This window comes from Pezoporus occidentalis, unplaced genomic scaffold (assembly GCF_034315485.1).
Source record: "Pezoporus occidentalis ecotype Australia unplaced genomic scaffold, CSIRO_AGI_Poc_V1 ctg16, whole genome shotgun sequence".
In the NCBI taxonomy this organism is placed as follows: Eukaryota; Metazoa; Chordata; class Aves; order Psittaciformes; family Psittacidae; genus Pezoporus; species Pezoporus occidentalis.
Window position 1 is genome coordinate 6,921,001 of NW_026913425.1, and position 22,238 is coordinate 6,943,238.

Genomic DNA, 22,238 nt, shown 5'->3' on the forward strand with positions numbered 1-22,238 from the left:
AGAGTATTCACCTCTAAGTAAATGTAGTGATTTACCTCACCTGAGATTTTAATTTCTCCTGGCCAAATCTTTTGGGATCTGTCAGTGCTGTTCTGATGAGGTGTTTGTGCGGAGAGACTAGAGGTAGGGCTTTCTGGCTGCAGTGTGACATCTCCCCAAGCTTCTAAATTGCCTAAAACCAGAATGTGCCTCTTCTTTTCAGAGGGAGAGTGTAGTTCAAGGTGTTGTGTAAATAGGCTGTTTCTCACAGGCTGATCTGCAAGAAGGATTGTTGTTGCTGGAAGAGTTACAAATCATGGGGTTTGAATATTATTATGACATCATTAGATTGCACAAGTAACCGTAAAAAGTTTTAGTGAGAGCCAGGCTAGATAATGTTTGAAGGTGTGGTGCCAAGGTTGCAAAACCTTACTGTGTTGTAGGGGGAACAAGCTCTTAGCTGCAGCACATGGTTAAACATCAATTTTGCACATGGAGGTTTACCAGCAACAGATGATCGCAAAAGAGTGTTAAATGGAGAAGAATGAATTAGTCTTGTCAAGCACAGTAAGGAGTTACAGGAGAGTTTCAGAGAATGATCCACAAAGAGGAATCAGACCTTGCTTACACCTTCAAGGGGGTTCTGTGGCAAACCCATGCAGGCTGATTCTCCAAAGGAAACACGTAGGTGTATCTGCACAGGGATTTTTGTTGGAGTGCCTGTACTGGTTGGGTTTATTTCTTTATATGCATGGGATTTCTTAACCAGTCTTCCAGGACAAGAGGGTCTCCTCATGTGAGCAGTAGTGCTGTAACTGTTTTCATTGAGGTTTTTGATTTTTGCTTCTTTACCAAAATTGTAGCTGTACAATGTTTGCTATAACCGAATCAGGCTAGCTGGCTAAGCTGTGAGTCACAGGAGGGTTTCTTTGCATAAGCTACCCGTGTGCTGACTGGAAGGTATCCTATTTGAAGGCATGTAGATAAGACCTCTGCCTTTTCCAGGCTCTGTTAGTAGAGGCTCTCTTGTCCTGGAGTAACTTTAAGCAGACAAGGAGAATTGCATAAAGTAAGATAACCTGTGGATGCAGACAAAAGCCTTAATCAGCCCAGCTGTCTGCTCTTTCAGAATTCAGGGAGCAAGGGAGAAAGACAGGGAGGAAATGTGTGTGTATGTGAAGGATGGGATGAGGATTAATGCATCTCATTGAATCTTGGCAAATAAACAGAATCACTCAATCTTTAATGTAGATTGTCAGATTTCATTAGTCTTCGTTCTTTGCTGAGGCTTGTGTATTTGAGTAGATTCATAGAGGTGCAACTTTATTTGTGTGTAGGTTTTGTTCATTGGTACAGTTATCCTGGAAATTCTATCCATTGTGATTTGTAAGTATAATGAAGACAATACTTTTGGTCAAGAACCCTTCAGTCATTTATATCCTGCTGCTTTTGCCAGCTGTAAGACAGGTAATCAGATACGTCTAGTGTTAACACCTGAAGAAAAGGCAATCCTCTGTCGCAGAGGAAATGCAGATGTGGTGATTACTGTGCATCTCCTTCACTCGAGTTCTGTGTCTGGACCCTCCCTTGAAGCTTTCATAATTGTGCATTCAATCCAATTAACAGTTAAATGCGTTCACCAACATTAGTACTGCAAGTCAGAGCATTGTTGTATACAGTCTTCTGAAATCAGTTTCACTGCAACCCACTTTAGGGGCAGCAACTGCAAAATGGTGGGGTGACTGCAGTCTTTTGTACCACAACAGAAGTAAAACCTGGATGGACATACCTGAGTCTAATCAGGTTTCATTCTCCAAGCTGGCCATGAAACTGCTGGCGTGTGACTCACAGCATAAGGATTATTGTGACTCCTTGTGAGTCCCGTGTCCTCTCTATAAAGTGTTAAAACTCTTACAACCATTAAAAACCTGCAAGATACAGAATGTGCCCCACACCTGGGGACCAGTATCTGTGTTTTCTTTGTTACCTTGGTAACTCCAGGCATCCTGCTTCAGAGAAAGATTAAGGCTGGCCAAGAGATTTTGGACAAATTTCAGAATTTCATATAATTTCTGTTTCATGCTCTGAGGTGGGTTTTTTACTGTTGGTTTTTTGTTGTTTTTTTTTTAATGGAGCTTGGCAAACCAGTATTCTCATTCCTTAAACCAGTTTAGAGCAAACAACTGAAATAAGTATTTGTGAGAGTCAGACTGAGAAACTTTACGAGAAATTTTAACATATTTTCTAATATGGGAATTTTATTTACTATTTGGCAGTGAAAGAGTTAGCTTTGCTGGGGTAGAAAGCTATATTTTAAGGATTTCTTTAAAAGCAGCAAACATAAAAACCTGTCTTTCACTAAATCCAGAAGAGTGTGGCTGTGATAGGGCAGCTAGCAGTTTGAATTCTTAGGAATAGCTGTTTGCTAGTAAAAAAAGATTAATTTTTTTTGAGCTTCCACAACCTGTTTCTAGTTTCTGGCATAGTTTTTCCTCCAATAAGCCTGGACTTCTTACAGGTCTATTGTGTGGTGTAACTCTCCAGAAATAGGTGTAAAATGTTTGTTTGTGTAAATATGTACACATACGTATATACACAAGTCACCTGACACAATCCCAATTTTATGTGTAAGTAGTGTATTATGTACTGTATTCATAACATACCCTTCACACTACAGATTTATGCTAAAAGTATCCTAATGTTTCTGACAGCTCATGTGTGACATGAATGCAATCCATATTTCTTGGAGGAGCTAATCTAAGCTGTTTATTTTCCGATACTGCTGATAGGGCTATATCTCTAGGTGTCACCGCAGTTGAGATTCTGATGGTAACATATTGTTTATGGGTCACTGCCTTTGTCTAAAAGAATAGGTTGGAACAGAATAGCAAAGGTTAATTAAGTTTGTCTATCAAGGAGCGACAGATATAGATGTCTCTTGTATTTTCTGTGCTAGAATCAAAGTAAGTCAAGGCAGGATATCATAGACTTATTTTTAGCTCATGCTGGAAAATGTGCTTAGCTGGTTTTAGGAATGAAACAAAGCCACCTTGGGCAGCGCAAGTGCAGCAGTAGTCGTACAGGGTCAGCTCATGGGCAGCAGCATCACAAGGTGGGAGAGTAGCGGCAACCCTGGTTTACAGCTGGGGAAACTGAGGCAGGGAAGTATTAAATAACTTGCCCACCATCACACATCCTGCAGATGACAGTGGAGATTCCTGATGTGTGGATTTCCACTCTGGTGCCCAGTGGCTGCCTTGTCACCTCATGTCAAAAAAAATGACATGTGAATTCTGTTGTTTGCAGTCAATGACACATAAATGCAAAATATAATTTTATGCCCCCCTAAAGCTGGCTTTATTGTTAAGATCAAGGCAGAAGGAGCGAGCAGGCTTTGTTAAAACTTTTAACAGAGTTTCTCTGATGTTTCCATAGTTACTGGTGTTGGTTTAAGCATCTGTTGGTGAGTCATGGGTGAGACAGAAGGATGGAAAGCCTGGGCGAAGTGGCTTGGCCCAGACCATGGGGCACACCAGTGGCAGAGTCAAAGGATAGTACTTTGATCTCTTCTTTGTTCTGAATTCTTTGCAGCTGTTTTCACACAGGATTAGCATCTGCAGCCTCCTCCTGCTTGTCCTTTTGGGGAATACACCACATGGTCCAGATCAACTGCAAAATGTGAATGTACTGCTAAGAGTAATGCTGGCTTGCTTGCAAGGAGATTGCAGCTGGCAGCTTCTGAAAATTAAAGATCTACCTGGGAGGTATTTTGTCTGAATAAATCACCTGGGCAGGGCAGGACTGTTTTCTAGTCTTCAGAGCTGGAAGGAGAACTTTCTGCCTGCCTCCTCAGCTCTTCCTCCGTGAAGAAGATATGTAGTGGTTATGCAGATGCTGCCAGGAGCTTGGAGAGGAGGAGCTTTATGTTGCTTTTCCACCACCTCTTGAGAAAGCTTTTACAGGGGAATGGTCTGAACTGGTGCAAGAGCATTCTCTTTTCTTTGTACTTCCCTGTCTTTTGCTAAGTATTTTGTCACTGTTGGGCACTGCTGTAGTGATGGAAAAATTCTGCTTCCGGCTTGCATGTTTGCAGACAAGCTGTAGCTGCCTCTATGATTCCTCGTATCAGCTTCTCAAGGGAACATGGAAAGAATTTTCGCTGAATGCATGGTGTTTTAATCAGGCCATATTTGTTTGCTCATGAGTTCTACGCATGCCACTGTTGCTTGAAATACACATCCTGTAAGAAGTTACTGAGTGTGTGCTGTGTTGTACAGTTTAGGGGAACCTGTAGATGTTGAATAGGCCACATGTGTTTCTCCCACTGAAGTCAGAGAGGTACTTGGTGAATCAGTCCTGTTCACAGAGTGGTGTGTGGCCGGACAGGGACGCACTGTAAGTAAGCAATGCAGAGTTCAACTATGGAGCTCAGCTTGCTCTCTGCAAAGAGCAAGTGCATGCCCTTCCCCTCCACAGCACTTCCTTACCTAAAACATGCCTTGTTCTTCTGGGGTGTAGCTTGCAGTGATACAAACCAGAGTGGTTTGTGGGGCCATCCCATCCCCTATCTGTCTTGGCCTCGCTGTAGGGCTGGAAAGGGCAAGGGAAGCAGGAGAAGACACTAGAGGGCCAGGCATCTCCTACTGTGATCCCTACATGACTGCAGTGTTCCTCCAGGACAGGAGCCAGGGAAGGACCTGGCATCTGGCTGCAACATCTGGAAAGCTGATTTGCCCTGATTTAGAAATAATACCAATATTTCATGGCCTCCCAATGGCTGTTTTATTTCCCTTTCTGGCACGCAAAAATATGCAAGGACTGTCCAGAGCTGCAGGAGTTAATACAGAGCAAATGCCCCTTCTCATGGAGTAGTGATCTCCTAAGCCCCCTTTTTAATGCAGTGCTAAGGTCAAGAATTTTTACAACTGGTTGGTTTTTTATTGTTACTGTAAAATAGAACTGCTAAGCTCTATAAAAAGGAAACCTTACATTTCAGATTTACTGCAGTGTGTATTCTAAACAGTTTAATAAAACCAAAAGCTTTTAGATTTCTTCAGCGATTAATACACCGCATATTCTTTGCAGAGCCAAGCCTGTGGCTGTCGGTTGAACTGTGGTTCATAGACTTGGTGTGGGTAATAAGATTATAAAACATGTCTCTTGCTAGCCAGCTACCACACACTAATAATAATAGTAGTGATAATTCATTGCATCCAGAGATTTTAGGTAGGTGGTTTTTTTAAGAAATGGAGAAAAACCCCAAGAAAATGTTTGAAGGAAACAGGTCACTGCATCCACTCCACAAGGAGAGAAAACATGCACATGATCATTTAAGTCCTAGGGAGTGATCCCTCCATTTTGTTACAGCTGAAATAATGCTGTCTGCTGTGGGAAACCTTCTCTCCATTGTACGTGTGCACACATGCACTTGCACAAGGGAGAGGTGGGGATGTGAGGACCACAGCTGCTGCCTGCAGCCCTGCCCCACTGAGGGAGAGAAGATACTGCAGGGAGAACAGCAGGCAGAGAGGAATTCACTAACCCTTTTTCCCCCAAGTGCTTCTAGAGCTGTTGAGCTTTGTGGATGTGCAGATGCAAAATGCCCTTTGGACTGAGTTTTTGGGCAGTTCATGTTGCTAATCCATAATTTCAGGGTGGAGGCAGCCTGGGTTTTGGTGAAGAAGTCTGTACAAAGCACAGATGTCTGTTTCCAAGAGAAGGCTGCCGTTTTCAGAACAGCAGAGGGATGTCGGTGGCTTTTTCAATTTCAGGCTTCCTTGGGATGATACGTGGCATTTTTTTAAAAGCAATTTAGTGTTCATCATGCATGGAACTTGAGTGCATGTTGAGCTTTCTCTGCATGCATAGAGTACAGATGGTACAAAAATTACATTTTAATTATTGCTTTAAATTACAGTAGAAAAACTTGCTCTTTCACAGGCTGAAAAAGCATGTCCTGCCAATCCCTCAGTCATGTGCAAATACACGTGACTGTGCTGCTGTCAGAAGACAGGCAGAGGTGTACTTTGCTTCCTTGTAAACAGCCACCCCTCTCTCTTGCCACTTCATCTTGCTGTAAACCTGGCTCCACGTGGAAAGTGGGATATTGCCCTCTGTCTCAGCACCAGCAGAATTTAATGTGACCGAGCCACGTTATTTCCAGCTATGCATAATAAAATGAATATTGAGTTATTAAGGGGGCCCTAGGAAAACAAGGGGTGACTGCATTCTGGCTTCTCACTGGAGGTGCCAGTGGCTCCTTCTGCCAGGACAGATCCTGGGTGTCTGCTGGGGCAGGGCAGCCATCCAGGACAGCAGGTTCACTCCCTGCCCTCAGTGCTCCCTGGCTCTGAGCTCCCCAGCCTGGGAAGGCCTGAGAAGCAGGGCTTCATGAACGCCTGGCTGTGACCCACCACAGGAGGCAGAGCTCCTCTGGCTGAGGTATCATGTGGCTGGAGAAGCTATGAGGCACTTCTGCTTGTGAAGATGATATCTAATGGCATAGCTGGATGTACATTACTGTTGGCACTGCTGCCATTATACCTGTGATTTTTTTCTCTGCCTGGAAGCTTTCCATATTGCAATCATTCGCTGCCAAACAGACTTAGGGAGAGCAGGTGGTGTTACCTTTCCTGTTGAAAATCTTAATCTTTTGAAGTGTTTGGCTGCATTTTTTCAGAGTGCTGTAGCCACATTATATTGTAGGGCTTTGGAACAAATAATAGCAGATGGTATTTCTTTCATAAAGATCTAAGGAGATCAGGTTGGATTGTCTTAGAGTATTGGAGTAGGATAAACCTTGACTTCTGAGTGCTGCCAACTTTACTGCAGGTTTGGTCTGGTGGACACTGTGCTGACACAGCGGACCTTCTGGCTGGTCTCTAGCTGTGGCTCTGTTAAAGGCTTCTCATGTAGTCTGTCCACAGCTTGGTTTCTCTGGGTAAATCAGGAAAATATTTTTCCATCTTACTGGATCGCAACAAGTGATGCATCTGTGTATGCGCATCACTGCTTGGGTGCTGTGGAATGTGTGCCAAGGGAGCCGGCTGGTAGGGCTGTCCTTAGGCACCCTGTAGGTCTCTAGCAGAGCAGTTACCATCACTCTTAGAGGGGCTCTTCCCTGGGGAGGTATAGGGATTCGATGGACACTTTACCTCTGATGCTGGCCAGGTGTGTGCAGTTGAACAGGTCTAGAAAGCTTCTCATTGTGTTGTCTGTGCCATAAGCAGAGGACTTGGCATGAGGCTCCTTGCAGTGAAGGGTCAGCTCCTTGCAATGAAGGGTATGTGCTTGTGTGCCCGGTGCAGCTCCTGCTGAGGTAAGGTGAATGAGCCAGAGATATGCCAGTGCTGCTGCTGTTGCTGCCAGGTTGCATCCCATTCCACACCAGCTTGCCTGTATCTCAGCAGTGTGGGCATGTTGTCAAACAACCAGAGCAAAAACCCAAATCCAGTATGTCAGGATTTTACTTTCATTTACACCCTGTGCGCCTGTGGGGCAGTGGGCAGTGGGGCAGAGCACTTGGGCTCAGCTTTCACAGACTGCTGTTGGCTTCTCTCTACAGGTGAAGGGTATGGAGAGCCGCAATGCCGTCAGCTCCCAGTACCGCATGTGCTCCTACTACCCGCCTGCCTCCTACCTGGGGCAGGGTGTTGGTGCTCCCACATGCCTCCCCCAGATCCTGACCTCTGAGGACATACCCTCCTACTTGGAGTCAAAAGTGAGAGGTAAGTGCACACACCAGGACATCTGGGACCGCTTTGCCTTGGGGCAGGCTCCCAGGAGGTGTGGGTTGTGCTGGGAAGGAAGCAGGGCATCAGAGAGCAGACATTTACAAGGTGGTGGCTGTTTGCTGGGAGGCTTGTGGCAGCATAGAGCTGTTACTGTACAGTAGTGAGACCTTGTGTTTAAGAAGTCTCGTGGTTCAGGAGTGCAGTTAGTTGTACCTTTCTGCCCTTGTGTATGTCTCTAAGCTGTATGAAGAGTCACTTGAGGTGCTGTCTTTGGTGCTCACCAGCTGGCTGCCTCGCAGAAACAAAGAATTATCTTTGCCCCACCACAGAATTATCTTTTCTCAAAAATGCTGTCCATGATTTTTCCGCAAAGGCTCCCACTGAGCCTTTGCCGTCCTCTTCTTTCTGAGCCATGAATGTGAACTATTCCTGCACCTCAACAATGTCATGAAGCCCTTTGCAGACTTGCTTCATTGTGCACTTTCAAACTCATCACACTTTGTTACTTAATTTAAAACTACTGCAGATAAATTTTTCTTTCATGTTCAGGGCTTTTTGACTATCCTAAGGATTACTATAGTCTGCAGTAATTTCCAGGTGAATTTACCCTCTGGTTTTGAGAATGTTTCTCTTGCTTTCTTGTTCCATTGCTCCAGTAGCTGGTAGAGTGTACCACAGGCATTAACATGGCCTGCTGGAGTAGACCAGCTTCATGGAACTGCTTTCCTGGAACCAAACAGTAACTGATGCTAGAGAAGTAAGAAGAAAAAGAAAGAGTAGGGTGATACTACTTCATATGTTCGTATGTTTTGGAAGGTTAGGTGTGTATAAAGTTGTACCTCTGGTACTGAGCTCTTGAATTCAGTAAGTCCGACCATTTATGTTGAGGAGGTGGCTGCTCTTTCAGAATGGCTGTTTTCTGAAAATCTTCCAACTACCTGTGACATATCAGATAGATGAAGAAACAACTCATGGTGTGATGAAACCTTACACTTTTCCTCCTTCTCCAGTAATTCTAAATGGCTTGGAGAAATCAGTGATCCTTGGTTCATTTTCCTTCTCTTTTCTTCAGTTTTTTTTCCCTCTTCTCTGACCACCATTGAACAATGACGTCTTCCTTTCTGCCCATCGGTCAGAGAAGCAGTTGGCTTTATGCTCAACTGTGTTTGACACTTTTTCTTGCATCCATCACTGCTAACTCACTAAGAAGTCTTACCAGTCGAGTGTTCTTACAAATAGACAAAAGACCTTATACCCTTTGTTCCCAAATGCACTCCAGTGATTTTTTCATCACTCTAGAAAACATTGTGTGCAATGTGCCACTGATTTTTAAACTGCATAAATACTGTATTTTCAATAATCCCTGACTGCTTCTCCAGACAGTATTCCACACACAGATATTGTTCCCTAAGTTACACCATCAATCAGAAACCGACAAGCAGTGAGATGTAATTTACTGAGATCAAACAGCATTTTCCAGACTCTAAAGAAGTGTTTTTCCATAGCAGGGAGCTAGTGAGTGAAAGAGGCACCAATATTTTTGTGAGAAACTTGAACATGTGAGCAGGACCATACCCATTTAGTAGGTTTCTTAGAAGCTTCTTTTTCCTGATGCATGTTCTTGAAGGAGATGACTGCTTTTACATTTTCCACCTACAGACAAAACAATATTGTCAGGCTGTTAGTCAATGATTTACACTCCCATAATGTTTTTCTTTCTGTGTGCTTTTCACAGTCCTCAGAGGGTTTGAGGTTTTTTACCCCTTTGTTGTCATCGGTGTGAGGGCTGAGTCAGCCAGCAGGGTGTGAGCAGTGGATCCTGCGTGTTGAAGAGGGTGGCCCATTTCCATGAAGTCCTGACTGTCCATACTGCAAGCGATGTCTCTTGCAAAAGACACTTCTTAGCATTTCTCCATTGGTTGCTGGGCTGAACTTTCTCTATAACATGAAGACTGCTTGGTATGAAGCCTGGTGACATGTTTCTGCAGGATTAGTGGTTGCTGCTTGCTGAAGACAAGTTTAGCATGTTTTAAATAAATGTGTTTTACTTCTTCCTTTTCTGTGGTTGAGGTGGCAACCATTCTCAGACACTTCTTTTCTTTTCTTTTCTTTTCTTTTCTTTTCTTTTCTTTTCTTTTCTTTTCTTTTCTTTTCTTTTCTTTTCTTTTCTTTTCTTTTCTTTTCTTTTCTTTTCTTTTCTTTTCTTTTCTTTTCTTTTCTTTTCTTTTCTTTTCTTTTCTTTTCTTTTCTTTTCTTTTCTTTTCTTTTCTTTTCTTTTCTTTTCTTTTCTTTTCTTTTCTTTTCCTTTTCTTTTCTTTTCTCTTCTCTTCTCTCTTCTCTCTTCTCTCTCTTCTCTCTTCTCTCTTCTCTCTTCTCTCTTCTCTCTTCTCTCTTCTCTCTTCTCTCTTCTCTCTTCTCTCTTCTCTCTTCTCTCTTCTCTCTTCTCTCTTCTCTCTTCTCTCTTCTCTCTTCTCTCTTCTCTCTTCTCTCTTCTCTTTTCTTTTCTTTTCTTTTCTTATGTTCATAGATTTTAAGTCCAGAGGGAATATTAGGATCATCTAATCTTGCTTTATAGTGCAGACTGTAAAACTTCACCTGACAACACCTGTAGCAAGCCCATAACTGATTGTTTCTTTAAGGAAGATCTGTGTGAAGACTTATGTATTGTTAATCCAGAAATTTTACAGGAAGGTATAGGAGAGCAACAGGTCAGAATAAGACGTTCATTTCACAGTCAACTTTTCAAAACATCAGAAATATGTATCTCTAACAAAAATGGTTACTAAATTCCCAGGCACACATCTGGGATGCTCTGATAACACATGCAGTCTGTTACCCACGCTTTAGTTGTAACTTCAGCTTTGCAGAGGTTTTGTCAGCTTATGTATTATCTCAGTTAGTATTCCAGTCAGACTCTTCCATTAGTTTTGTTCTGTTAATTTAGCTGCCTGCTTAGACCAGTCATATTGAAGGAAAGGAGAGATGAGCTGGCAGACCACTGATGTACACTCTCCTTTTTTTTATGAACGAAGCAAAGTTCTCATGAAGCTTTTAACATTTGTACATGAGGTCATACCGTGTCACAGTGTGTTGCATATAGTGATGGGCTACATTTTCTGAATGGCAAAACACCGTCATTCAACCTCCTTGGAATTTGAAGTGGTTCTAAGTAAAGTGGTTTTGCTTCCAGCTATGCACAGCTGCTGCCCTTCCAGCTGAAACTGGAAAAAAATGAGGAGAAAAAGAAGATAAACCAATGAGAAATGGCAAAAGAATGTTTTCAGAGGGCTCTCTTAATTCCCCAGATTGTAAGTTTTATATAGTAATTTCTAGGCAGGAGAGGGATTTTGTACTCTCTACTTGGAAAAGGTTTTTCCTCTCCTTTTTTTCTGCAAAACCAGTGAGAGGGAAAGATGTATGAGACATTGTTATCAATCCATGTGCATGAAAAGCATGCTTTAAAACATGTCTTTCTTTTGGAAGAAGCCAAGGTGACAGATCCTTGTGAAAAAACTGGAGGGATTAGAATGGGGTCACAACAGAGTATTTCATCTCCAAAAGCCAAGTAGCCAAGGGCTCCTTGATTGCTGTGGGACAGGGCTTTTTTTTTTTTTTTTTTGGTTTGGGTATTTTGTTGTTGGCTTTTTTGGGTTGTTTTTTTTGGGGGAGTGGGTGATTTTTTTGTGTTTTTTTTCTTTGTGTGTGTGTGGTTTTGGTTGGTTGGTTGGTTTTGATTTTTTGTGGGGCTCTTTTGTTTGTTTGCTTGCTTGGGTTTTTTAAGGGGCCTTTTCAGTATTTGCTCACAGCCCTTAATTGGATAGCACCTTCCACTGATTTTGAGTCAGCCCATCCTGCACTTAGATTTGTGAAATACCTGCACAAGACCTTAGCTTTAGAGAGCTGAGGACTAGATCACTCATTCCTGGTCCACTGTCTCCACTGAGTAAAAGTTGCGCGTTCACTTATGTGTATGGGAGTGTTTTCCAGATTTGGAACAGTGGCACAAAATTTAACATTCAAATAGAAGGATGCAAAGGAGAAACATCCCTGTATTTGAGACACCTTTGATTTTAAAGTAGTTACCTTGTCTTAAAGTTGGCATGGAATAAAAGTTCCGCTTTGTCATTATTATGTGAAATGTTGAGGTAATTACTCTGTGTGTCTGTGTCAGTGGTGAAGGAGATGGCTTGCATTGAAAATGTTGCTGTAGCTACTGAATGGATTTGAATTTTTGTTTTCTTGTCTTAAGTGTGAGGATGGTTGGAAACACAAGTAATGAAGCACTGTAGCCATGCTGTATTTGCAGCTTGAACGTAAAGCTGGAGCCTGAAGCTCCTCCCAACGCAAATAAGAAAAACTGATAAAAAGCATTCATTTTGATATGGAAAAAAACAGCAGTTTTGTGTAAATCATCTTATGAAGGAGAACATTTCTGGTAACAGGATTTTTGTCAGCAGAACAGCTTCCAGCACTTCCAAAACACTTTTTCACTGTCCTCTCTAGAAGTTGAATAACAGATATCCCCAGCTTTACAGTTGTGGAAGTCAAGGTGGCACAGACTTTTCCAGGGTCGGCCGCCTGTCTCTGTGCTTAAGACAAAAAGTTTCATTTTGGCAAAAGCATCACTGGAATGCAAGGAATGCCATGCGTGCCAGGAACATAGAGGAGAGGTTGATGTTTCTTTCAGACCAGGTTACCATGCACAGTAGTTAACACCCCTTTCTGAGGTTTCCTACATAGAGTATTTTCACATGAGCCTGTATCCTTGAAATGCCACATGAGATGCTTCAGAGCCACAGATGGCACCTAGTTGTAGGATCGGATCAGAGACGTCAAGGAGCCCTGGTTTGCAACAAGTTTTTGAGACCGTGTCCTTGAACCTGAGCTGCTTTCTGCAAACATTCAAGTTACACAGATGGCACTTCAACAGAGCAGCCTGGTTTGGTATGACTAAGAAATTACCCTGTAGAGCAGGAAAAAGCCTTGCACCTATCTGCTCTTTATTTGCAGCCAGGTGAGAAGATGCACTGATAGAACTATGCTAATAAAGCAACTAGGAATTGAGACAGAATAGTAGAAATTCTGGAGGAATTTCCAGAGAGGAGGAAATTCTCCTCCATCAGAAGGCTAGAAACAGTCTATGTAAGCTACAGAGTATCTGTTTCAGTCCCAAGATGTCCAGGTGGTGGTGAAGTGTGAGAGGTAGCACTTCTGCTCCTTTTTCCGCACTTCTTCAGTAGAGCATCAGCAGATATATGTCTTGAATTTGGAGGGGTTTCAGCCACAGAGTATGTGGGGAGGACAACATTTTGCTCCCAGAACTGATATAGTGAATCAATATGTAGTCTGTGTGTTTTGTATATGTGTCTATCTGTGCATCTTTTGTTTAAAAACTGACCTGTATTCAAGAGTATGCTGTCCTTAGTGGTGAAGGAACAAGCAGTGTTTGATGAAAACTTGAGACTGTTGTTTTCCACCAACTGTCCACCTTACACCAAACTTCTAGAAGTAAATTCTGAAGTAAGACAAAAAAAAAGGAAGGGGTAATCTAAATCTGCAGGTTTTTTACAGTCAGCTCAAGGGGTCACTTGGACTTTGCACAACCATTTCCTGTTGTCGTGTTTTTTTGGTGTATTTGCATTGTCCCCTATACACTTAAAGTCACGATGGCTGTGCTGTATGTGGCTTCCCTTAGGCGCTCATTGCAAGGATGGCAAGCGGATTTTATACTGCACTTCTGCAAGCTGTGGTTTACATTGCTTGTTGAGCCTGGGCATTCCAACATTTTACAGGTATCTTTAGGCAGGTGCCCTTTTAGCATATCATTTGCATTTTCTAGGAAAAGTTTAATTTTGGGCTTACCTGACTAGATAGTTGTTGGGCTTGGGGACTTCTTTTAAACAAGCAAGTTGATAACCCTGATTTGTGACATTCTTATTAATACTTTTTAATATTTCATCATGTAACTGTAGCTATCAAAATACATTTGAGAATGGAAAACATATTCGGTATAAGCTCTGATAACTCATTTTTCTGTATATTGAGGGCTTCCTGTACTTCATTGGTGTGTGTTGTAAGTGAGGTTGGATTGGTGAAGATTTGAACGAAACTAAAATAAGTTTATACTGTCTGCAGGGAGTTTCTGAAAAGAAATTAATGTAAGTATTTGCTTACATCCCATTCTGCTGCAGTTTATTCCTGATTAAAAGGCCTACATAAGTGTTTCCTTCTCTAAATGTAACCTTTATGTTATGCTCACTCAAAAGCACACAGTACTAAAACGTGCAGCAAAGCAACTTTGCATTGAACAGTTGCAGAATAACAGGTTTCATTCATAAGTTTTGCTGAGTCATGCCAGGGTGGCTGCTGAGCCCTTGCTGTTTGTTGTAGGGGAAGCTGCTGGTCCTGCCGCAGGAGCAGCTGGACAAGCTGCATTGTTGATGTCCAGATATTTCGGGACTGAGGCCTTAGCATCTTCCAGGAGGAATGCTAAGCTGTCATGAAACTTACGTGTGAATGCTTTCATTTGTCAGTGCCATAGCAACAGAGAGAGTGGGACAGCCTGAATCCTCAGGAGATGCAGTGGGACCCCATACACCCACACCAGCAAAACCGCATCCCCCCAGAAGGGGGTCAGCCTGGACAGTTGTGAAGCAGTCAAAGAAAGGGTTAGGGTACCAATAGTGCAGCAGGGAGCAAGCACTGGGGCAAGTGATGCCACCTTGACAGCACACTGCAGAGTGCACGTGGCAGTGCTGGGTCCCATACTGGGCGTCAGCATCTCTCTGCAAGACTCTGTTGGGGTGCAGTGCCATGGGGTAAGTAATGGCTCCATTTGCTTTCCCCAAACACCTTCCATCTTCTCCTTTATGTTCTCTAATGGAGAACAGTCCATCTTGCACAGTTATCAGCATTTTAGAGCCACATATCGGAGACTAGGGGGTTTTACCTACTGTACCGCTACCAGTTTGTGTGGGATTGAGGATGTTACTATAGCTGATTGAGGAGGTGGGGGATTTTTCCTCACACCTTAAAAGATGTTGGATACTTCACTGCAAAAATCCATGCCGTCAGCTGAGCTGCTTCCTCTTATGCCCATTGTGGCTTTGACACTCTGATTTTGCTACCTCTGGACACAGAATTTTTCTCACTGGAAATTGTTAGCAGTAGTCACTATTAAAACTGACTTTGACATAAAGTACTAAAACAAATGAAGATGTCTTGTCAGGGTGGTAGGGATAACAGTGTGCTTACCCAGGTATGATTTTGTAATTGTAGCAAACAGTGATATTGCTCGACTCTTCGCTTTGCTTTAATGAAATAGATGCAGATGATGTGCGTCCTCATAACTTGACTTGTTAAGAGGAGAACTCACTCTATTCAGCTGTCATCTTTTATGTGTGTGGGGGTCTCTGTAGAGCACCTCAAAGTTAATGCCAGCTTTGCAGCTCAGATGAAGGTCTTCAGTCGGGTTAATTCTTCTGCAGCTTCTTCTGCTTCCAAAGCAGCCCTCTGCAGATTCTGAGAAACTCTAGCAAAAGAAGCATTTACTGCTGACCTCTAAAGAAAAGGGAAAAGAAAAAGTCAAAATTACGAAGGCTTTGTACTGTAGAGCAGTGAAGACTGGCTTCACCTCTAGCAAGGAGGCAATGAGCTGAACTGTGCCACTTTGCAAGAGGTTACTCAGTCTGTGGCACTGCTCCCACACCAGGATGATCGCAGGGAAAACAGAGAAGGGTAACATCTCTCCCCACTGCCATGCTTGCATGCCATGGGTAGTTTCCTTTCTCTGTGCATTATACCCTGTCACAAGCGTAAACTTCTGCAGAAGAGAAGTAGCTTTCCCACAGGCTGTGGGTAAAGGAGCTGGAGGATAGTCAAGAACTGTGTGTAACTGCACAAGATACAGGGGAATCATGATGTGTGAGCCAACAACTCATCACTCATTCTGCCCATTTTATAAATACGCATATTTATATTGCATGTGTAAATAATACCAGCACACATTGCCTGCACGTGATGTGTGTAACCCTGCAGGGCAGGGTAAGGGACGGATACCAAGGCTACTTAATGGGCTTTTTTAATTTAGCGACCATTAGCATACCTGCCCATCAAATGTTCTTAATTCTATGCTTCAGTGTAACCAATGAGTTTATTTCCAGTGCTCCTTGCAGACATAGCTTAGGCCAATACAAGTTGAATAACCTTCAGGAAAGCTGTGCTGTCCTTCTCTTGGCCGCTGTCTTTGAAAATTGCCTGCAGAGTTAGTGAGCAGGAACAGTTAAGATTTACAAACAATGATGAAGCTTGTCATGCATCTTTCACCATTCATCATCTGGGTGCCGTGGCTGGGCGGTGAAGTGTTCTTCATAAAAACCAGCTCAGTGTGAAATACACCTCGCAGCAATGTTTACTGCTCTGAAACTCGTCAGCAGCCCTTTATAGTAAATCCAGATTGCGATGTGACATTACAGTATATCATTGCAGAGCGCGCTGGGGTTTACACTAGGAATGAGTGCAGTTCACACCAGATGAGATGTCGAAATTGAGTTATGTAGGAATTTGGCTGTTATATGGGGATAGCTTTTGTTTTCTGAGGACTGAAAGTTAGCTTTATATATATAATATATATTAATCTACACATACCTGTACTTGTGTGGGGGTGACTATATCGATATAGAGATACATATACATGGATATATGGATACACACATGCTATGCGGACATACAAACACTGCATATGTTCAAATACAGATTTCTCTGGTGGGACTCTTATTTTTGTGCTATTTCTTAAAAAGTACTTCAATATTTCATTGAAGAGCTGCATTTTAACATTAGCTTTTCAACAAAGTAGCCTTTTCTTTTCAAAGCATACTCTTGAAAATACAGTTCTTTGGATATCATAGCTTTATGATTCCAGGCTAGCAATACAAAATGAGAATTTCCCTAAGTGATTTTTGGTTTATGTTAATTGTTTGGGGCTTTTTTCTTTTTCTTTTTTTTTTTTTTTGTAGGTTGTTATAGCAGATCCTAACACTGGATTTCTCAGTAGTAAAGCCAGAGGGCCTGTGAGGCGAGTGTTACATACAGCCAGTGTGCCTGCCTTTGGGAAAAGGAGGGTGCATGTGAGTTCACCCTGTGGCCAGGCAAGCTCTGGTGAGGCAGGATACTGTGGAAGCAGCTCAGCAGGCGGAGGTCACTTCTGAGATACAGAGCTGATACAGCCTGATGGTAGACACTGAAACAGAGCTAAGGCCCATTGCTGGGGTTTGGATTGGGTGGGATTTTGTTGGGTTTTTTCTTTCCCTGTGAATGTCTCCCAGAGCTTGAAACATGAAACTTTGAGCTGAAGATTTGGGGGAAATTTACCCATAAACCTTAAATACAGAAGCTAGAGAAGCTGCTGGTTCATCTGGCTGCGTGCTGATGTTTTCTCTGCTTGTTTTGGTCCCTCCAACTGCAGCATGGACACGGGGTCATTGAGAATAGGGTAAAACAGTAGGTGCCTTTGCCCAATTACATAAGTAGGAAGTTGGTGCAGAATCTAACTACAACATTTTGTCCATGAGTAAATTGAGGCTGACTCTTTGGGAGAAAAACGTGCTGTCCTGGCTAATTGGTAGTCTGAGAAATATCCCTAGAGTTAAACAGCAATAGCCACATGAAGTGGAAAGCACGCTGTGTTGATGGGCCTACAGAGGACAGTGAATGTTACATACATACATTGCTTTAGTGAATGTTACATACTTCAGTGGCAGTTAAGTAGTTAAAAAGAAATGAAAGAAAAGATCCAGGATAGACCAGCAAAGTTTTTACATGCTTCCTGTGATGTTATTTCAGTTCTGTACTGCAAAACCTGGAAATTAAGTTATATGTCACTATCTGTAGTTCTGTGATTGCTTTGTCTTCTGTGTTTGAAACAAAAACAAAACTGGCATGCTCTGGGCTGGAGTCTGCTGGTTTTATCGTTGCCTGGCTTTTCAGCCAGAGGGAGAGGTGGGATGTTTGAAATACTGTTATATTTGCTTTTCGATTTCTGAGACCAATGCTCACATATTAAATATAGTTCAGAAGTGGAAGAGGAGACTGCAGTTCATACTAGCAGAGAGGAGAGATAGCTATACTTCATTTGTCCTCCTCGGCTGTTTTCATCTCCGGTAGTTGTTTTTGCATTGAATGGTAATCCTGCAAAGAAATCATAGTTTGTAGCTCAGAACAGTTTCCATAAATGTGCTTACTGTTACTGATTTTATTTAGTTGATTTACTCTGTTTTTCTAAAAAAATCTGACACTGTGAAGTTTACTTTTCAGTCTGCTGCAGCCAGTATAAAGGTAAAGCTTCAGATCCTCTAATCATGTAAATACAGAGGCTTCCAGGCATACCAATAGCATTCTAGACTGTTTGTGTTCATAATTAACTTAATGATACAGTATTCATCTTTCTTGCTTCTGTACCAGAGGCTTTAAAGGATCCACTGAGGTTTCTTACGGACGATGGCAGGGTGAGAGGGTAGAAATGTTAAACATTATTTACGATTTTTTTTTTTTTTTAACTTTATCCTTTTATTTTGAGAGGGGAAAATTTGGACATCTTTTATGTTACTCTTGTGGCGTGAATCAGAGGGGTGGAGAGTAAAGCTATCATTTACACTGTAGTGGTTTCAGGCGCCAGAATGTTGGGTATAAAATCAGTGGGGTGTATTTCTTCACAACCTTGACTGCTTTATGTATCTGTTCAATTTCTAGTAACTTTTACTAAGCCACGGTCTTCATACATATATATATATGTATATAGCAAGCGGTGCCTTGACATAGGGATGTTATAATAGCCTTAGGAAGCTTGAGGCCTTAATGAATACGTACTCAGAACGTACTGTTGTAGAGCTTGTCATTTAATTGCCAATTCTTGCAGGTGACTTACTCCTCTTGCAGTGTCTGCCATACATAGATTGAAAGAGACTGTCAGGTGTTAGGGGAGGAATTGGGAAAATTAATCCAGAAAGGTGCCACATTAACACTATTATTTAGTGCAGTGCTAGCTAGAATTCTGTTGTTGCTGTCCAGACATCTCCAAATCTGAGTTAAATGGGTAAATGCTGGCCTGGATTAAGGGGAAAAAAAATGTAGCTATTATGCCAAGTTACATAATCTAATTTTATGTTGTTTTCTCACATACTTACAAAGGTCTAAGGGTGGGGGGAGTAGCATTTTGTTATGATGACCCTGCAAGGAATCACAGCAAACTTATCTGTGGAGTGCTGTAAAAACTGTCCGGGAGGAAATTGCTTGGAGTAGGGGGGGAAAAAAAAACACAAGTAAGCTAGCAGTATGTTGGCTGGTTATAATGACTGTCTTATAGCATCCAGGGGTTGTCAGTCATACCTTAATGTTTATAGAAGTGAAAAGTCAATGTGTAGTTGTTTAATTTGACATGACTCTCAGGCTGAGAAAGTAATCGCTGGAGGGGACAGTTAAGTAGCTGTGCTCCCTGTCAGCCTGTCTCGCTCTGACTACTGCACTAAACGCTTTCCTGATGAGCGATAGATTTGTTTAAATACCAGGATAATTGCTAGCTACAGCATCCAGCACTCTTTTAATGCCTTGTACTACATCTGTATTAGCTCTTGCCTGAGGCTGTTTGAGGTTCCTGCAGAAGGCACTTACCTTCAATTACACTGTGCTGCTTCGGGTTTTGAAGGGCAATTGTTGCAGAACTAAACAGGCTATAATAAATTATATTTCGTTTCTTCCAAACCTGTTGAAGTAGATCAGACATGCAAGTCTTACATCTGCTTTCTGCTCGTGACATTTTATTAGTCTGCCATGCCGAGAACACAAGAAGAGCTATTTAGACAAAGTATTTTTTCATTTAAAAAAATGGAAAAATACCAGAGTCATCTTGCTGCACTAGTGCAAAGCTAATGAGGTTGTTATGCGTGCTATAAAAGTATGTGCTTCCACACATGTAAGTAAGTTCATAGCCAAATGCATATTCATGCTCGTTGTGCATAATCAGAATAGGAAAGGGATTCTGCTCTCTCCTCTAATTAGGAAGGTGTCATCATTTTCATTAACTGCTCTTGGTTTTTTAAGGAGAAGACCTGAAGTTTCTCAGTGGTTTCTGCCAGGGAGGTTGCCTGCTGATTCCCACGAACAAGGGCAAACACCTCGCCAACACTTAGATCCTTGCAGTGTACCCCACCTCTGCTGCAGAAGGGTCTACCCAGCTTGGCACCTGCAGGTTGGACAAGAAGCGAGAAAAGCAGGAAGGAAGCATCTGTGCTCAGATGGGCGCATTACAGCTCGCTTTAAAATCTCTGAAAGGGATTGCAGGGGGAGCATTTATTTTTGAAATATGATTGTCTTAAAAGTCTTCATTTGTTAGGATTCATTTTAGTATGTGGTCCGTAAAGATTGGGAGCCAAGTTAACCACATAGGACTCCCTGTAGTTCATTTTGAAATAAAGCAAACAATTGTGATTTTGTTTCTTCTTTAACGCTGGCGTTTACATCTGTTCATTTCCTGCTTTTTTGTAATTTTACACCGTCAGTTTTAAAACTCTGTGCCTGATGTTTATCTTGCAGTGTCTGTTAAATCGGTTAAGTTTCACAAGTAGAAGGCTTGTGTAAGGCCTGAATCACACCCGATAATGCTGTGTCTAAGATGTTTATTAACCCCCAAGCATGGCACTAATCATGTCGTAGACTGCTGAAAGAATGTTTTCAGTCCAGTTTGTCACTGGTTTTGTTTCCCTTCTGGACATGAAAGAAAAATCAATGAGCTCTCTCTCCTGTTTGTTTATAAATCATTTTCCCTTTCAGGTTGTATCTGGGAGCAGTTGCAGACAGTGCAGGGAGTGTTTTGTCTTCCCACCTTGAAAGAGCTGATTATGCTAGATTATTTTGGCAATTTTTTGCATTGGCTTTTGGCTTTATAAAACACATTTCGATAAATTTCAGTCTGAGCCAGATTTGAGCTAGCTGTATACCCTTAAATACAGTTTAAAATTTCGTAAATACTCTAAATCAGGCCTCTGTTCATCTCAGTTTTTGCTGTCCTCTCTCTTGGGTAAATATGAACTTACAGTTCATCAAGCTGTCTCTACCAGCTGTGTCAAACACTCCTGTCCCAACTCTTACCTGAGTTACAAGTGTTCCCAGGGACTTTAATTTTGTGGATTTAATCTGTAATTTTTCCAAAGCATAAATAGTGTATGTAGGTTTTTGCAGATAGAGTCTGCATCAGAGTGAGCCAGCTCTGGCTGGCTGTATTCTGTTACATGGATACTTTTTCAGGGGCTAACCCAAATGAAGTTGAAACTGCCTAAGCTAAGTAGTTAAGGAGCAAGGAGAGAGGAATGTGGGTTGGCCTGGCCCCTAGTTTGAAGGTAATTGCCCCTCCTCAACCATGGGGCTGACCTCTGTACCTCTGACTTTCAACTGTCCAGCTTGGATCACTTCGTCTGCTTTTCTTGCTGCATTCAGTTGCTGTGTCTGTCAGCTGCGTGTGTGAAGGAACACCGCCTGCCCTGTCATCCAAGTGAGTGAAAAAGCCTGCCTTGACAGGTACGCAGTCATTCTGCACAGTGCAGGTTCCTTGCAGCCCCTGCTCTCCCCTCCTTCATCACCCCTTGTCTGTGGTGGGTTGTGTCAGGGCTGTGTGATGCAGCAGAGGATGCGCTCTACTTTTTGCTTCCCTTCTCTCTCTTGCCCTTATGGTGTTGAATCAGTTCTGTATTGACAAGAGTTGCAGTCAGCCCTATTGAAATTAATTGAGGCATAGCATTGGAGTGGTCCTTTTGAAGGCACGCAGCCTTCAAACCAGCCACCAGTAGCTGGATTGGCCCACTAGACCTGAGGAACCTGTCTTAAAATTTTCATTGCGGCAGATGACAATAAGAGAATTCTGCTTTTCTATTTTTTTTTAATGTGTTTATTTTAGAACTTTTGTGCCACTTGAAAAACATGATTTAAGGTTCACCTTCCTGACTGCAGAGCATGGTGAGCAAGGGCAAGGGAAGCACATGCTGAAAATTGGTCAGATTCCAGTAACCTTAGTAAGGAATGATGACACAAGAGCACTGAAGTGACCTAGTACCCTTGCAGGAAACTGAAACAACCAAAGGTTTAAGACCCTGTTGACACACAGCTTGTAGATGGTTAACTGTGATCTTGGGAGTTTGGCCCTTCCTGGCAAGGCTGCTACTGTCGGGATCCTGAAGAAAGCACTGGACACTGGTGGGCTGACCATCCCAGCAGGTCTGCCTCACCATGGCTGTAGGAAGTCAGTAGGACCTCCTTAGCCTGGGGCAGTGCTGCTGGCAGCATCACTGGGTGCAGCTTTTGCCCTCTGGCTGATGGCATGTGGTCAGCCAGAGGCTGGCCCTTCACCTCTGAGCAGGACCAAGCCTCTGCTGCACCAGCTTTTCACAGTCTGCATTTAATACTCGTGTTGGTGGAAATAAATATAAATATAATGCAGCAGGTCTGTCTCAAGCCTAATGTTGTGTGAAACTTCATTTAACT

At 42.5% G+C, this 22,238-nt stretch overlaps 1 protein-coding gene across 1 annotated transcript in view; it reads left to right on the plus strand.

Moving 5' to 3' along the window:
• DMRT1 (doublesex and mab-3 related transcription factor 1) overlaps positions 1-22,238 on the plus strand; it is a 56,256-nt gene that overhangs the window by 23,647 nt on the left and 10,371 nt on the right. Inside the window, exon 4 of the mRNA XM_062612478.1 lies at positions 7,544-7,706. Coding sequence (XP_062468462.1) covers positions 7,544-7,706 — 163 coding nt within the window. The remainder of the gene's footprint in view (positions 1-7,543; positions 7,707-22,238) is intronic.